We start from the raw sequence: 17,494 nt of genomic DNA on the forward strand, positions 1-17,494 counted from the left end.
TTCATATTCTGTGCGTTCGCATTGTTTCCATAGAATCTATTCCGTTTCTGTGTCTGAGACACTTCTCCTGTTCAATTAAAAACAGTTTGCATGGATGTCAATAACAGCGAAGATGCTGAGAGTTTCATTGTTTTTTCTTTAGAGTTAGTTTTTTTTTTCAGTTTTTTTTTTTAGTTTTTTGCTTTGTTTTGTTTTGTGTTTTGTTTTGTTTTGTTTTTTTCCTGTAGTTGTTTTGTTTGCATTGCCGTTTTGCAACAAGTAAGCCAAACCCCAAGGAGCAAATCCACTGTGCGCTTCCGTTTGCAGTGACTCTGACTCATGGCCAGTCGGCAATGAGCAGCGCGCTAGCGCGAGAACTGGCACTACTACACACACACACACACACACGCACACACACACACCCGCGCACACACTCCGTCCACAACTGTGCCATCGCCAACACCGCAGTCTGGTTCCAAGCATTCCTACAAGTGCGACGTCAAACACCCTGGCTTATTCGTCACCGCATGGCCCGGAGGACGCGCGTCCGCTGCTGGATTCGCATGCTGCTTCGGTTCTGATTCTTGACATCAGCAATTTGGAAAACATTATGCTTTCGGCGGTTCTGCGCATGAAACCACTACAAAACGCGTTGAGTTGTGGTTGAAATGTTGTTGTTCCGCGCATCATCTCAGCACGATTCCTCGATTTTGTAGATCTCGCGCTCCACACTGACAACCTCCACGGACAACCCTCCTGAGAAGCAAAGGGACGCCGCTTTCGATTATGGTTCCTGTTCAGTGCACGCGTCGCACAATGCACGTCGCTACGGTGACTGTACTCCTGCTCGCGGTGTGTGTGCCGCTCGCCTCTGCCGCTCTTTCTCCGTACTTCCGCCCGCCAGCCTTTCCGATCTTTGCGAACAACCCGTACTGGTCCGTATGGTCTTTATCGGATGCTCCTGGCAGGTCGTGGACCGAACACGCGTAAGTTTTGCTCGTGGTTGATGCAGCTGTTCTGCCGTGTGGTTTTTTGTGTTTTGGTTCCTTCTTTTTTTGATCTTTCTCTTTATCGTTATCTTCCATTATCGTCTTCTTCTTCTTGTTTCCTCCACTTTGTCATCTTATTGCTAGTATTGGAGAGCTGCGAACATGCAGGGATGAACAGTTGGCAGAGCCTCTTGCAGTTTACTTGTGCATTGTCCGGATCGGCAATTTTCGAGGCTTGCCTTCATATCTGCTTCTCCTCCCCTAATTCGTCTCCCCGACTCTGCTTTCAATGTACTCCTGTCATTGACCGAGTCAAATCACGTCCTGCACCGTTTGTTTGCATGCATCTAGAAACGGCGGCGTTCAAGGAATGACTGGCTTCGCCAAAGTCGATAGCACCTACTATCGCTTTCTGGGAGTGCCGTCTGTCGGTGGCACAGGCATCATTGTGGATCCCATTTCGACCCAGGTTTGTTTGATTAGCGCCCTTTGAGCTTGCACGATCGGCAAAAGTACCCCGACTTACGGAACGATCTGTTTCACTGGCGAATAGATTTTGCCGCTGAGCACCGTTTACACCTTCAAGCTCGGAACGGCCATCCAGATGGTGTTGACTTTCTCACAACCAGCACAAATCGATGACGATACCTTGGTCTCGGTGCCAGTGACGTATGTCACGTTCGCGCTCTCGTCCCTTGATGGCGCATCGCACACTGTCAGTCTCTACATTGATCACTCGGCCGAGCTTGTTGTAGCGGATGTTGGTACGTCAGTTAATTGGGCCGATCTTTCTTCATCCGGCACCGGCACCAACACAATTATCCGCATGGGCGCCAATGTACAGTCAGGTCAGATTTCTGGTCGAGATGCTTCATTGATTCAAAAACGGTATTGCACTCATTCAACGAAATTACAGTTTTAAGCGGCTCCACGAATGACCGTATCAACTGGGGTAATGCATACATGGCTGCCCCCAAGGAAACTGCCCTCGTAGGCACTGTCAGTTCCGATGCCAACTGCAGAAACGCATTTATCAGTGGTGCTGCTGCACCAGCTTTGCAAACTGGTCCTCGCAATGGCAACGATAACTGGCCTGTGTTGTCACTGAGGTGGAACGGCCTGAGTGTGACCTCCACGACAAGTGTCACTAAATTCATGACCCTTTCCTATGACAATGTCAACACGATGAACTTTTTCTCCAAGGTTCTCCCTCCGCTCTGGTCGACAAAGATTGGCACGATTTTGACGGTGATTGCACAGATGCACACCAACTATGCCACCTACATGAGTGCCATCAACGCCCGCAACACTGCCCTTGTGACTCTGTTCGACAAGCGCGGCTCCAACTCTTACACCACCTTGCTGTCGCTTGTGTATCGCCAAGTCACTGCGTCGACCGAGCATGCGATCGACACGACCACACAACAGCATTACGTCTTTATGAAAACGTTCGCCACCAGCTCGACCAATGGCCCGGTCAACGGGCAGGTCAACGCAGTGACCACCATGTTCTTTGCCTCTCCGTTCTACTTGCTGCTGAATCCCTCGCTTGTGCCAAAGATGCTGCTTCCTGTGCTCAAGTACGCCAACAGCGAGACCTCGTTCCCGTACACGCGTAGCTGGGTAAGTGTTGCTGTTGCAGCTGCAGTTGTAGTTTGTGTTTCTTGCAGCAGCTTCACTCAACTTGGCATGTATGGTTGCTTGCACGATGTTCCGCAGGCTCCCTCGCATGTTGGCCAGTGGCCGCTCTGCACTGCCGCGATTCCCACAACCTACGACATGCCAGTCGAGCACACGGCCAACATGCTGATCATGATCACGGCTGCCGCCCAGCGTGGTGCTCCGCTGACCTATCTGCAACCGTACTGGCCGCTCCTGACCACCTGGGCAAACTACTTGGTCGCCAGCCTGCCTTTCCCAACGAGCCAGCTCTTTGTGGACTCGTATGGAACAGCGTCTGCGAACAACGTCAACCTTGCCATGAAGGGTGCGATTGGAGTTGGCGCGTACAGTCTGCTGCTCAGCCTGACTGGCAACACCACTGCTGCGGCACAATACATGAACTCGGCCACAAGCTTTGCCAGCCAGATTCTGGCGCAGTCCTTGTCGACGGACCATTATCTGCGCGAGAAAGGCGCGGTGAGTTTCTCTTTTTTTTGCGTTTTCGAGCTGAATGGGGATTCTGTCGTTGTGCTCACTGACGAGGGGGGTTGGTTGCATTGCCATTGCCAGGCTTCAACCACCTGGTCTCTCAAGTACAATCTGCTGTTCGACCGCGTGCTCAAGCTCGGACTGTTTGCGGATGCCGTCATGACGACGGAACAGACCTTCTACACGCCCAAAATGGGCGCGTATGGTTTGCCGGTTGACAGCACAACCAGCGCCAATGGTCGTGTTGGCGAGCAGGGCTTTGTTGCGGCAATTGGCACAACTGCTCAGTTTACATCCATTTTTGACAAGCTCTTTCTCTATGCCAACACCACTGCGAGTCGTCTACCGCTGGGTGGTAAGTGGTTTGCCACGAATGGGGGGGGGGTGCCTGCGGTTTGTATATTCACTCACTGCGACTGCAATTTTGGCCCTCAGATTACTATGTTGTTGGATCAGGCGCCAATGTGGACTTCCGAGCAGGCGCCTTTGTCGGTGGCCTCTACGCTCGCGAGCTTCTCGAGGATGTTCGGGCAGTGGCCTCGACCTCGTCCATCTCCGCTCGGGTCGCTTCAAGTGCTTCTGCCGCAACCGCCTCCAGCGTGTCGGCGTCGTTTGCGACAATTGAAGCTGCAGCCTCTGTCGCCTCGATTTCACAAGCCAGCTTAACGTCGGGCGCATCACAAGCAGCAGCGTGTCCCACGAACTGCACTTGCTCGGGAAATCCTGTTACTACAGTCGATTGTCAATACGCCTCTCTTTCAAGCATTCCAAGCGAAATCCCAGTCACCACAATGATGCTGTAGGTTGCCGATGAGTTGAAGGTGAACGGAATGGCATGATTTCCTGACTGGTCTACGGTTCGATAGGTATCTGGCTGGCAACCAGATCACCAGCATTCCCGCCTCCGCATTCGAAGGCCTGACTGAGCTGATGGAATTGTAAGCGAGCACAATCATGAAGAATTACACACAAACGGCTCACTCGTTTGCGGGTCTATCTGTAGGTATCTGTCGGGCAACCGGATCACCAGCATTCCCGCCTCTGCATTCACAGGTCTCGTTGCGCTGAAGATCTTGTAAGCAAGCAAAAGTCATGAAGAATGGCAAACAAACGGCTTACTCGTTTGCGACTCTACCTGTAGGTCTCTATCCAGCAACCGGATCACCAGCATTCCCGTATCTACATTCTCAGGTCTCGTTGCGCTGAAGATCCTGTAAGCAAGCAAAGTCATGAAGAATGGCAAACAAACGGCTCACTCGTTTGCAACACGAGATGTAGGAGTCTTGCTTACAACCAGTTCACCAGCATTCCCACCTCTGCAATCACAAATCTGACTGCGCTGAATCGACTGTAAGCAAACTGAGCCGTGAAGAATCACGCACAGACGGCTCACTCGTTTGTGACTCTCTGTAGGGATCTGCGAAACAACCAGATCACCAGCATTCCCGCCTCAGCATTCACCGCCCTGACTGCGCTGGTACAATTGTAAGTAAGATTTTTTTTCTTGGTGCGTGTATTCGATTTGCCTCTTACTTCGTCTTTGAAGGGCTCTTGAGAGCAATTCTTTCACCACCTTGCCGCCCGGTCTATTTAAGGGCTTGCCGAGTGGCCTGTATTTGTCGTCTGCATCTGAACCACTGGTGCCCAACAACTTTACCTTTGGAGAGAACACTGTCGCTCCGCCCAGCACATACGGCAGTGCATCCGAACCATACCGTAAGTTTCGATGGCTGCAACCCAATTGTGATCATATCACTGACAAGTGTACTGCAGCGTGTGATACAACCTGTGCCACTTGCTATGCCGCAGGAAGCAGTGCGTGCTGCGGGACCAATTGTTTGACCTGCACTTCATCTGCAGTGTGCACTCAGTGTTATGAAGGCTTTGAGATGATGGGCGACTTCTGCTCCGCTTCAGCTGCCACAAACGCATCGATCGCCTCTGTTGCTTCCATCGAGAGCATACAATTTGTCTCAGCTGCTTCTGTTGCCTCTGGTGTTTTCGCTACCTCGGCCTCCTTTGTTTCCCTCGCTGCTGCATCTTCAGCGTCAATTGCATCAGTTGCATCAACTGCATCAATTGCCTCTGTCTCGGTGACTGCCGTTGCCTCAACCGCTTCGGCGTCCGCTGCATCGGTTGCGTCCTCCATCGCACAAAACAGCGGCGGTGGAGGCGGCTCGCAAGACTCATCTTCATCTTCAGCAGCCGTCATCGCTGCTGTTGTAGCGTGTGTTGCAGTTGCGATCATTGCAGTGGTGTTCGTCGTGTTGCGACGTCGTCGATCGCACCCACATTCAGTTGCACGACCAAAAGACTCTACCGGTCCGATCTATCAGGAAGCTGTTGAAATGACCATTTCTCCTCTTCCCCATTCGGCTCGATCTGAGGATGTTGCAGCCTACGCCGCGGTCGGTCAAAAACAGCCAGAGCCTTTGTACCAAGCCATCCCGACCGCCCCGCCAGAAGAGGTGGTTTACGATTATGCGAGCGCCTATGTTGCTGGCAGCAATTCTCGTCGCGTTCGTGAAGGCTTGACCATTGTGAAGCACCTTGCCAGTGGCAACTTTGGCGACGTGGCACTGGGTCAAGTGCCATTCAGCGTCTTGCCCCCGCGAGCTCAAGCTTTGCTTGGACCTACAGTATTCGAATCCGTGCAAGTTGCAGTCAAGTCGCTCAAGTCTGATGCAGACGAGAAATCCCGCAAAGACTTTGAGAGCGAGGCGAAACTGATGGCGCCGTTTGTGCATACGAATGTCGTGCGCTTGCTTGCGGCTCTGGTCGAGTCAGAGCCCCATCTCGTCCTGCTCGAGTTTGTGCAGTACGGCGATTTGCGCACCCTGCTGCAAAAGTCCAAGCTCCACTCGCTTTGGTGGACGCACAACGAGCAGATCCATGCCATTCGTCAGATTGCACTCGGCATGGAGTACCTGGGTACTCTCCACTTTGTGCATCGCGATCTCGCTGCGCGCAACTGTCTCGTGGGGCAAGGGATGGTGGTCAAGATTGCTGACTTTGGGCTTTCCCGCGAACTCGCTTCCGAGAACGATTATTATCGAATGCAAACGCGCGGCAAGCTTCCTGTGAAGGTGGGTCGATGGTGTGTAAGTTGATGCTTGTTGCTGTGATACTGACTATTCGTCTTTCACATGAAGTGGATGGCACCTGAAACAATGACCTTCCGCAAGTTCTCGACCATGTCTGATCTTTGGTCGTTTGGTGTGACCGCCTGTGAGTAAAAGTCATGCTCTGCTGACATTTGCATTTGGATCTCACTTGTGTTGGCGCACGTTGGTAGGGGAATGCTTCAGTTATGGGGCACCACCGTATGGCAAGATGGAAGGGCGTGAGACTTTGGCTTTTGTGGAGGCTGGTGGTCGACTACCCCAGCCGGAGCACTGCACAACTGAACTTTATAGCCTGATGGCTAGTTGCTGGAACATTATCCCGGAACTGCGTCCAAGCTTTACGCAGCTCACCAAAGCTCTGAAAAACTTTGATGATGGGACGACTGTCCGCGAAATTGGGGCAATGTTGTGAACAATCGTGGCTGCTTTCTTGGCTCTTGTTTCAAGCTTGACTTGTGTGGCACACGTGAATGTCTGCAGTAGTTTGATTGAATAACAAAGAAAAATCGACTGTCCCGGCGAATTGGAATCGGAATTAGTGAGGTCTGGTTTGACGGGAAGCGGAAGTTGTACAGTAACTTGACAGACTTCATTCACTTGAAGATCACCCCTGGCCCCCGGAGGAGGGGGTTTGTGGGTTTTACGTGATTGCTCGATCGTTCGATGTTGCTTGTTGATTGTTGATGGTTTCCTTGCTCAGACTGATCTGAGCTGCTCAGTCCAAAAGTGTTTTCGTCTTCCGGATCAATGTCTGGACTGGATGACCGACCATCGTCATCGTCATCGTCATCATCATCATCAGGCAACACGCACATCCACAATGCAGGCATTGTTCGGCAACATCCGCCTCAGATCGGGTCGTGGCAGGCAAAACATTGCGAGTCGGACTCCACTCAAACCATGATGACGACCGAGCTCAGCTACAGCCGTCCCACTGCATATCAGGCAACCACCTCAAGGACCCTTGCTATGGATGCAGATGCGACGAGTGGCTCGGCGGTGGCAGAGTGGTCTCACGCGGATCACCAAGGCGGATTCAACCAGAATAATGCTGCTGCAACGGATTGGTGGCAAGGCAGTCTCCGTCCATCGTCGTCCTACAACCAGAGTGATGATAATCGAGTCATGTACCAAGCACAGTTTGGCGCAATCTATCATCCGGTGGCCAGCGCAGGACCGCTCGAGATGCACCAGAATTTCCAATCTGATGATGCAGATTCGGCCGTCTCACATGCGTACACGAATCCGCATCAGCTTACAAGCATGCACGAGGGCAACATTTACGATGCAATGTATGCTGATGATGGCAGCGGCGGCGGCGGCATGTCCACGCAAAGCCTTCAGCACCCAAGCACAGACACCTCGATGCTCGACGCGCATCTGAGCGCACCTGCGTCGTCCATCTATGATCACGTGTACGTGTCTGATAGCTCGGCGGCCGCGATGGTGACGCCTCTGAGCCTCGAGCGCATCTTTGTCGTTGTGGACACGAACGTTTTGATCTCTGACCTGCCATTTTTGAGGCTACTTTTGGCATCGAACGACGTTGCGCCACAGCTCGAGTACGCACGGCAGGCTGTGGCTCACTATACCAGTACAGGATGCGCTGCTCCTGGTGCTGTGCGGCAGGCGCTGCACCAGCTGGAGCAGTACGAAAGCATCCGCGCATCCGAGTTGCAGCACCACGCCGAGAAGCGCACCCTCTCGCTACCGCAAAGGACCGCGCTAGTCGTTGTCTTGCCGTGGACTGTAGTTCAAGAGCTGGACAGATTGAAAAAGGGCAATGTCAGCACCGAAGCCCAGCGTGCAAACGAATTTTTGCTTCGCATGCTCCAAGCCAAGCACCCTTTCCTCAAAGGCCAGCCTCTGAAAGAGTCCTCGAAAGGTTTCAACGAGCCAGGCATTGAGGTGAGATTTTCTTTGGGTGCGCGCATCTCGCGAGAACTTTTTTTTGGTTTTTTTTTTTTTTGCAATGTTCGAGTCGAGTTCTGACTTGTCCACTTTGATACTGCTGATTCCCAAAACCAGAACAATGACGATCGCATCCTTGACTGCTGCTTGCGCTTCTGACTTGTCCACTTTGATACTGCTGATTCCCAAAACCAGAACAATGACGATCGCATCCTTGACTGCTGCTTGCGCTATCGGCAAAGCAAAGTACCGATGCCGCGCGTCATTCTGCTCACAAACGATAAGAACCTGGGCGTGAAAGCGCTGGTGAACAACATTGAGTGTTTCTCGGTGGCGGACTTTCCCCAGCAGCTCGAACCAATGTCTGCACTGCACGGAGAGTTTGATGGCGGGCAACCATTTTCGGGCGAATCAGCTGGGCAGTCCCATTTGGACGCTGTGCTTCAAATGGATGATTCCGAGTTGTTGCCTGCAGCTGCAGCGCCGCCGTTCTTGCCGCACGGCTTTGGCTCATCGACCTCGCTTGCTCCGCGACTGCCAACTGCACGTCAACCGGTCGCTCTTGTCATGGACGAATCGCACACACCATCGCCTGTGCACCTGGGCTCGGACAACTCGCCAACTCCGTACTATGGAGCAGTGTTTGACAGCCTTGTGGTCGAGTTTGAAAAGCACATGTCTGTTGCCGTGATGAACGAGGTGCGAGCGGAGCTGGGCGAGCTATGGAGCGCCGTCGTCAAGATACAGCCGCCTTGGAACACGTCCGAAATGATGACATTAATCAAGCAGACTTGGAGTGCCTTCTCATTCCTTCCGAGAGAGATTGAGGACGGTGCGGCCAAGCTGATTCCGCTGCTCGCACAGCAGATTTTGAAAACGCCTCCTCGGTCAATGAGGCCGTCGGAGGCGATTATTGCGATATCAGCGTTTGTCCAGATTGTGCAAAATTGGCCAATCTCGTCGGAGCGACGTCCACGCGAGCTCGCAGACATTCCTCTTGAAAAGCAACAGCTGGCTGACGAAGGCATTCACACTGCCCGTGACATCTTTCTCGAAATGTTCCACGGGTTTGTCAGTCTGCAAACGCCACCGGCAGCCGCAGAAAAGCGGAAGGCAGCTTCCGCCCGCGCCCTTGATCATTCTGCCAGTGTTGATCGTGTGCAAGGGCCGATGGCCACTTCTTCTTCTTTATCTTCTTCGTTTGTTTCATCTTCGTCTTCTTCTGCCACGAGCCAAGGGGATTTGGTGGCGACGGCTCAAGCGCAACTCCGACCCGTGATGCCTCCCGCAAATCTGCTGCGTCCTCCACGGTTTATTGCCGCTGTGGGCTATATTCTAAATCACTATGCCAATCGCATCCAGGACCTCAAGCAATGGAGTCCAACCGATGTCGCTCAAGTGACAGAGTTGACGAACAGGTGGACGGAGGCGTATTTGGCGCTCGAGTCCTTCATCGCTTTCGCTCACAGTGAAGCTGCAGTCGAGTCTGCAAGTGCCTCAAGTCCGGAACTGCAATGGTATGTGGATTGTCTCTATTCCACGTTCGAGCCCATCTGCTTGCTGTTCGGCGGTTGGCCAACCGTTCCGCGGTCGCCGTACACGGACTGGATGCTGCTGATCACTGATTCCGACCAGTTGGAGCGTGCTATTGCTGCATATCAGACCTGGCAAGTGCAGTTGACGAGTTTGCAAGAGCAACTTCATTGAAAGGGATGCGGGGTGAAAAAGGGATTTTTTTTTTTGCAGTTTTGTTTGACCGTGTAATCATAAAAACGAAGCTAATATACAACAAAGAATCAAAGAATACTCTCATTAAAAACCCGCAGCAGCACCGTTCACATCGGCAACATCTGAAGCAGCGGCAGCAAGTTGCGCTTCGGTGACTGGTTCATGCTCGAGCCGATCCATCACCGACATGGACATGACGTCTGGATCGGGTTGCACGTGGAGGGTTTCAACAACACTCACTACGGAACCATGGCGATGAGCGCCGGTCGGTGCACAGTTGCGGGTGCACGAGTAGACGAGAACAGCGCCCCAGTCCATGGCGCCAATTGCAGCGTCGACGGACTGATGGCTCCACTCGTCCTCTCCAGCTGCTGCTGTCGGCCGGAAGTTGGAAGGCTGTAGATGCGCGACGACTGTCGAGAGAAGCTGCATTTCGTAGACTCGGGCGGCTCCGCAGTGCGGGCAAGCGGGCGGAGTCGCAGGGGGCAAGTGCTTTTCAAGACCGGTGATGAGCAACGGCTTGGCACCGATATTGTAGCGAATCACTTGCTGGGGTTGAAGTTGGATGCGCTTGAAGAATTTGGCAAACGTCACATCGCCATGCTTGAGGTTTTCCTTGGACGACTCGTACGCCTCGTCGACCGTCGCGCCGCCTTCGCCAAGCTCATCCTGCTCGGCCTTCGGAAGAGCCTCGCGCTTTTCGTACTCTGCCAGCAATGCTTGCTCGTGGTCGGTGAGGTGCACCCCGGTCGCAGGCTCCTCGTCAACATTAACATAGAATGGCGCCAACGATGGAGTCCCGGCACCTGCTGGAGATTGGCTACTGGTGGCAGCATGCACCGACGCTGCGTTCGATGCTTCCTTCTCGAGCGATGCAGTGACTGCAGCGACCGACCCAGCCAAGGATGAGGCAGCGGGCGCGGCTGATTTCTTCTCCAACTGGCTGTTGCGCTGATTCAGCAATGCTTCGAGATCGTCTCCATCATCGTCATCGTCATCATCCAGCAGCTGTCGCTCTCGAGGTTGTTGTGTGGCTGGCGCGCTTCCCCAAGCTGGCTGCGGGCTCGGCCGAGTCGTGCCCGTTGGCTTGGCGTTTGCTTTTGGTGGCGTTTGCACTACTGCGCCATGCCGCGAAGTGCTTGTTGGTGCAGCATTACCACTGCTTCGGAATGACGACTGCTGTAGCAGCGTTGAAGCTGAAGCAGCAGGTGCATGTTGGGCAGACGACGCTCGGGTGGATCGGATGACAGTCCAGCCCTGCGCCGAACTGCTGCATGGCACAGCTCCGCTCGCACTGGCACCATGTTGGCCAAGGCACGCAAACAGATACAGCACGCGCTCGGCTTCGTGATCGGACGCTCGTGGACTGGTTTCGGCATCGAGCGGCGCGTACACTTGCGCCACGAGGACGGTGCGGTCGGTCCTTCCGCAGCTCTGGCAGGTCAACTTGAATCCACTCTGCGACGACGACGACGATGATGATGATGATGATGATGAAGATGATAAAGATGACGTCGATGCAGTGCTCTGGAGGGCGCTGCTTGATCGCGACGTCGACTCGAGCAACGCGCTGCTCAGCCAAGGCGCAGATCCGTCGACGCCATTCTATGACAAAGGTGCGCAAAAGGGGGGCATGCATCAATCATACACTTGTATGAGTCATGATGAACTGGCAAAGTTCTCTGCTATTGTTTGTTTGATATTGGTTTGACAGACGTACCGGCACACCGCCAATCTTGTTGGTCCACCAGCCACACGAGTGGTCCTCACGAGCACTCGCGATCGGCGCGTCAACAAGACCGAGGTATACTGTGCTATTTGAACTCATCGACGAATGGAGGGTCGCCTTGAATGAGAACGCAGCCAAAAAAGGTAGAGTGTTTCAACCCGTCAAACAGGAAAACTAAGACTGACAAATTGTTGTTCCACTTCAAAAAGAAATCAGCTGGTTTATTTTAACAAAGAAGAAAGGCACAAAGAAATAAATCCACAGATAGACACACTCAGACACTCATACACACTCAGACACGCAAAAAAGACCCGAACAAAATGAACAAAATGACTGATGATACGACACTTGAAATTCACAAACAGTCAAAACACTCCAAACCAGTGGATGCTGAGAGCTTGTGGATTGCCTTGAATCGCTTGTTTTTGTTGTTAGTATTGGACAATTCTCGAGTTGGTTTCTTCGTTGGCAACAGCCGAAGCAGATTCGTCCTCTGGCGTCGGCTCGCCGGAAGCTGGACTCGCCTCGCACTCGCCTCGCTCGTCTCGGCGATCGGCTCGTCTCCTTTCGTCGCGGGCGCTGCGAGGTCGTCGGAATGGGACGCCGTGCGGGCATGAGTCTCGCGTGCCAAGTCATCCAGCTCTGCAGGATCGGCATTCAAGCCATCCATGGTTTCTGCTCGAACCATGGAGGTGGCGTGCGCGAGGGCGGGCATTTCGTCGGGCGTCGCCACCAGGACTGGGGCCACGACAAATGCACTCAACGTGGGCAGAATGGGCTGCTCCACCGACGACCGCTCAATGAACGAGCCGGATGAATCGCGACTTGACACACTCTGGTTGTCCAGGGCAAAGACCACGCTGCGGTGCTTGCGTTCGCGAGCGGTGAGCTCGCCTCCCTGACGCGGCTCCTCTTCAAGCACAGTTTCAAAGTGGGACGGCGACATGGAGAGGCGGTGTCGTGTGGGATCGGGCAATGGCGCAGAGTGCGGGCTGCTGGGCGGCGACCCGGCCGGCATGCCATCGCTCAGGGTCACAGAGACACGACCTGGCGATGGCGGGCGGGGCTGAGCCTGGTTTTGCTGTGCTGACGCAAGCATGGCGCTCTTGGCCAGGGCGCCCGAGCTGCTCGATGCGGACGCGCCGCGGAGACGCGGCTGGTTGGCGAGCAGCGACGCTGGTTTGCCCTCAGACCCAGTGAAGCTGCCGCGCGAGCCAGTGGCAACGGCTCCGAGAGAGTAGTTCGAGCTGGACGGTGACAGCGTGGAGACGGACGTGGCGCCCGACCTTGGGACGCGCACGCGAGGGTAGGACAAGCCCGCCTCGCCTGCTGCGGCGACCAGGAGCGCGCCAGCGGCACCACCTGCGCCGAGCGCTGGGAAGAAGCCGAGGGGATGCTGCTGCGACGGAGTGCTCACGCCGCTCGCCGAGGCGCTGGCGCTCGTGCTGGCTGACGCCGCAGTCAGCGGCGTGGGCGAAGTCGACTCTTGCTCTTGGTCGCGGAGCAGGTTGACCTGGTGGATACCGGCCGAACGACCGAGGCTCTTTTGGAAACCGCGAATGGACTTGGAACCACTGGCGGGATCCATGGACACGATGCCGGGAATCGACTGGACGACCTCCTCCGCATCCGGTTGCGCAGGAGCATCGGCGTTCGGAAGCACAATCGGCGTGAGCTGACTGATGCTGGCAGAGCGCTTTGCGCGGTAGGTGCCCAGCTTGTTCATTTGACCCACAATGAGAGCGGACGAAGCAGTGAGCTCGGACAGCTGGGAAATGGCCGATGTCGGAGACGGAATGGCTTGCGGCGGCGGAATGAACTGCGGCTCGTGAGGCGGGGTCTGGATGACGGGGACGGCAGGGTCCTTGCCGGCTTGGCCATTTTTGGAGCCCTTCTGCTTGGCGTCCAGCTCCTCCTGCCAGAACGTCTCGTTGTCGACACGCGCGATCGCAAAGTTGCTCGTCCGGCGCGCCTTCTCGCGGGCATCCTTGATTGTTCCGACATACTTGCGAATTTTGGGCGCCGTTAGGATGGCAGAGAAAACCTCGGGGTCGGTTCCATCCAGGCCCAAGGAGGCGGCAGCGGCTTCGAGAATGGCCTCCTGGGACATGGACGGATCGAGGTAGGCGCGAAGCGTCTCGTCGATCGTTTTGGCGCAACCAGGCACGCCAATGACGAGAGAGTGGTGCTCAAACTGCAGCGTGATGGTGTCGGGATTGACATCCACAATCCACTGCCGAATGTCGCTGAGCGGGAACTGGACGGGACCGCTCTTGATCATGTCCAAGCTAATAAAGGCAACGCGATCCGCGGCAATGCCAAAGACTGCAGGCTGGCCCGTCGCATGGACGTGACAGCTGAACAATTCCATGCCAAACGACTCGACCATGTTCCAAAGCCTCACAAAGCAGTACATGGCGTCGGTTTCGGACATTCCTGCAAGGGAAGCGTGCTCTCGGAGGACGCGGCGCGCGAACGCAACAGAGCGGAAGGACTGGGGCACGGCAAACGCACCGCCGTACGACGAGAGCACGGGCGATTCGAGCAGCCCGGAGCCTTGGGGCGCGGTTGGCTCGCGCTTGGGAGCCCCCTTCATGTGCCCGACAAAAAAGGTGAGCGTATGCTGGTCTTCGTTGCGGTCGCCGTACAAGACTTGCATGAGCAAGGCGCAGAATGTGACACCCTCGTCTTCCTCGCAGTTGACATGCCCGGACGAGAATGCGTGCCGAGCCTGCGCAAACATCATGTGTAGGCGAACGAGATCTCGCCGCGAGAGATGCATCTGGTTGCCAAAGAAGCGGTGCTTGAGAATCAGCTGGGCGCCTGGCGGGATGCGTTGTCGCGCCAGAGTTTCCGACACGTCGAGCCAGGGCTGGTCGATGAGCATGCTGTCCTCGCCGTGCATGGACACAAACCGCTCGAGACGCTTCTTGAGCTTGCAGTGGTGTGGCTGAAGTTCCGTTCGCGAATACAACGGCGAGATTGGTGCTGGTGAAACGAGCACGGGCACCTGACTGGGGTCGGTTGCTCCAGCCGCCAGCTTTTCAGGTGAGGGCAAGTAGATTGAGTTGGAAGAGTCGCGCTGCTGCACAGATGAGCTTTGGCGTTGTACCTGGCCCGCCTTGTCCTTTTTGGACGAGGGGCTGCTGCCGCTGCTGCTGTTGGTGCTGATTGTGCTGCCCGAACGGGCGATACTTGCGTCGTTTGACTCGGCGGAGGAGGACCGTGCAATCTTGGCCTTCTTGGCAGAGCCGCCGCCGCCGCCGCCGTTGCTGCTATTTCGCTTCCCGTGCTCCCCGGCCAACAGCGTGGCTGCGACTGACTTTGAGCCACTGCCAGGTGCGGGCGAGGTTGTTGGAGACCCTTCGCGTGCTGGCGACGGGAAGGCGGCGTTGATGGATGAGTATTCTGCCGTTTCCTGCGTCTGCAAGTGCTTCATGAGGTGGATGACACGTTCGTCGCGGTGGAGAAGCAGACTGAGGCTGGCGGCCGGTGAAATGACCGAGCCGCCCGCACGCATGCCTTCGGGCAATCCGGCGCTCAGATCGACCAAGAGCGACAGCTCTGCTGAGCGCGTCAGTTGCATTTGGGCGCAGATGTGATCGACAACCGACTTGACCGGCACAGACTCGTCGACGCGCAATGTCTTGACAGACTCGTCCATGAGGCGCACCTTAATGTAGCGGAAGCGATCCCGAAACCACAGCGCCGAGCCAGGCGTGAGCCTGTAGCTCTCAATGGTGCGATCCGGCGAGAGCCATTCGAGTGAATCGACGTGGAAGAGACCTCGGGATGCAAGATGGAGCCATTCGCCGGGCTCCTCGCCAGGTTCACGCCCAGGCAATCCCTGAGCAAGCGAGATGGGTGCAGTGGGCGATGTAGGCGTTCCAACGCTGTTGCTGTTGCTGTTGAGGGCAAACGCCTTTGCGGCGGAGGTGGTTGATACCGAGTGATGGAGCGGCTTTGCTGCTCGAGGCGCAGGCAGACCCAAGTCCCCGGCGGCATCCTGTGCAATGAGCTGTTGGGAGAGCATGGCAATGACCTCGGCCACCGTTTTGCGAGCGTCTGTGGGAGAGTAGAGCTTCTTGACGCGACCAAGCGACGCGGTGGATGCCAGGAGCTCGGGGCTGCTGGTGCTGTCAGTCCCTGCAGCCATGACGTCCAGCTGCACTTCTCGCATCAAGGTGGCTGGATCCGGTTGGATCATGTGGCCGTCCAGCGGCACGAGCACAAAGAGGTCGAGCATGGTGTTTCAGCAAGTTTTGTTTTGTGTGGTTGAGCGCGCGGACTCCAGCTCACACAGAGAGACAGACACACACAAGGAAGCGGAAGAGAGACTGTTTGGGTGGGGGTTGTTGGGTGCGTCTATCGGCTTGCGGTTGTTCAAATTTGAGTCGAGCGCTCGGACAGCCGGGGGAAAGGAGCCACAGCAAGTCGCGGTCTGAGACACTGGATCACAAACGAGTGTGGATCAAAAGTCGAGTGAGTGGGGAGGGGGGCGCAGTTCCAGATCCATTTGTACGTGTGAAAATGTGCAATGTGACGTTGTCGTGCATGCGACATGTGAGACGAATGATGAGGGCTGCGCTGGAATGAGAAAATGAGCATGGAATGAGTGTGTGTGTGGGGGAGGGAGGGGAATGACAGAGACGAGCCAAAAGAGTGCTCCACGATGCAAGGGGGCTCAGTATCATCACAGAAGGGAACAAGAAGATCGAGGCGTGCATCGTCACCTCAAAAAAAAAAAGTGGGGCGCTCGCTCAACAGTGGCACAGGAAACGAAGAAGAAGAAGAAAAAAAAAAAGCCGCTGTGGTTTTCCATTGAAGAATGAAAAAAAAAAAAAAAAAAAAAAAAAAAGAGCAAAAATCAAAAAAGCAAGAGAGCTCCGAAACGAAAACCGCGCGTGACAATGCGCAACGAGAGTGTTGCCATGCAGACAAACACAGTTGCAGCCTGACTGCCGAGCGCAAGTCAGTCAGAAGAGTCGGGGAGGTTGGCGACGCGCTCGTCCAGCTGGGAGCAATGCCACAAAATATAAAAAATAAAATATAAAAATACTATTTTTTTTTTTTTTTTTTTTGGCGACATGTTGGCCTGCTTTGATTTCTGACCCCTGCGCAGTGCAATCCGCTTTTGTGGATCTGCACTCAACACGTCCAATGCTGAGACGACATCTGGTCGTGGGGTTGACTGGGAGCAGGATTTGGAGGTGGAGCGGCAGATCTGAGCGAGTGGAGACGGGTTGCTACGCAAACCACACATCCACTTTTCGCTCTTCCCCCAATGCAAGTCCACACTCGCAGGCGGATGCGGATGGGAGGACCGAGACAACGTTGGTCCCAGTCAGTGATCCGCAGCGCCAAATTCCCCGGGGGGCCCAGTCGCAAGGTCGGAGCATGAGATCGATGGCAAAAAAAAAAAAAAAAAAGCTATTTTTGAAAAATCCGCAAACCGAGCTTAGCGCAGTGCGAGGTCGATTTTGCAGGCGAGCGAGACACGGCGGAAGGGCGATGGAGATGCAAAGAGGAAGAGCAAGTGTGGTGTGAATGGGCGCCGAAGGGGGAAGCGGGTGTGCAGCATCGTCGCAGCAGGAGCAGGGAGCCGGCAGTCTCCTGCAAAAAAAAAAAAAAACTAAAAAAAAAAAAAAAAAAAAAAACTTACCAACGAACAAAAGGACAAACGAAACGAGACTGGACCAATAGTCGGTCTATCATGGGTCTGGTAGCTCAAAGGCGAGATTCAGTCTTGCACTGAACAAGAGGCTGAGTCTGTGTGAGAATCAGTCAGTCGAAAACTAAAGTGGCTCCTCAAACAGTCGCCAGCCGATTCAATGTTCGGCAACAACAAAGTCCAACGCTGGTCCTCTTACTGCACGCCAGAT

General features: G+C 54.7%; 4 protein-coding genes across 4 annotated transcripts; 2 read left to right on the top strand and 2 right to left on the bottom strand.

Annotated features, from left to right (window-relative positions):
- Nucleotides 1–795: 795 nt before the first annotated feature.
- Nucleotides 796–6,656, top strand: CAOG_08481 (hypothetical protein; the record flags this gene model as incomplete). Its single annotated transcript, XM_011271751.1, has 16 exons — nt 796–965; nt 1,320–1,437; nt 1,522–1,732; nt 1,885–2,591; nt 2,688–3,107; nt 3,201–3,474; nt 3,555–3,918; nt 3,986–4,057; nt 4,123–4,194; nt 4,261–4,332; nt 4,392–4,469; nt 4,533–4,604; nt 4,666–4,835; nt 4,893–6,205; nt 6,272–6,347; nt 6,415–6,656. The coding sequence occupies 16 exons, from the start codon at nt 796–798 to the stop codon at nt 6,654–6,656; spliced, it is 4,431 nt and encodes a 1,476-aa protein (XP_011270053.1).
- A 330-nt stretch (nt 6,657–6,986) lies between these two features.
- CAOG_01161 (hypothetical protein) lies at nt 6,987–9,945 on the top strand. The gene is made up of 2 exons (XM_004365975.2): nt 6,987–8,152; nt 8,351–9,945. The coding sequence occupies exons 1-2, from the start codon at nt 6,992–6,994 to the stop codon at nt 9,860–9,862; spliced, it is 2,673 nt and encodes an 890-aa protein (XP_004366032.2). The 5' UTR covers nt 6,987–6,991; the 3' UTR covers nt 9,863–9,945.
- CAOG_01162 (programmed cell death protein) lies at nt 9,875–11,782 on the bottom strand. The gene is made up of 2 exons (XM_004365976.2): nt 11,604–11,782; nt 9,875–11,488 (listed from the first exon to the last, which is right to left on the bottom strand). Exons 1-2 carry the CDS (start codon nt 11,709–11,711, stop codon nt 9,968–9,970), a joined length of 1,629 nt encoding a protein of 542 aa, XP_004366033.2. The 5' UTR covers nt 11,712–11,782; the 3' UTR covers nt 9,875–9,967.
- A 32-nt stretch (nt 11,783–11,814) lies between these two features.
- Nucleotides 11,815–17,295, bottom strand: CAOG_01163 (hypothetical protein; the record flags this gene model as incomplete). The annotated part of the gene is made up of 2 exons (XM_004365977.2): nt 17,275–17,295; nt 11,815–16,061 (listed from the first exon to the last, which is right to left on the bottom strand). A coding segment is annotated over exon 2 (3,797 nt), but the record flags the coding sequence as incomplete, so codon positions are not given.
- Between the last annotated feature and the right edge of the window lie 199 nt (nt 17,296–17,494).

This window comes from Capsaspora owczarzaki, assembly GCF_000151315.2.
Source record: "Capsaspora owczarzaki ATCC 30864 unplaced genomic scaffold supercont2.1, whole genome shotgun sequence".
Classification (NCBI taxonomy): Eukaryota; class Filasterea; order Ministeriida; family Capsasporidae; genus Capsaspora; species Capsaspora owczarzaki.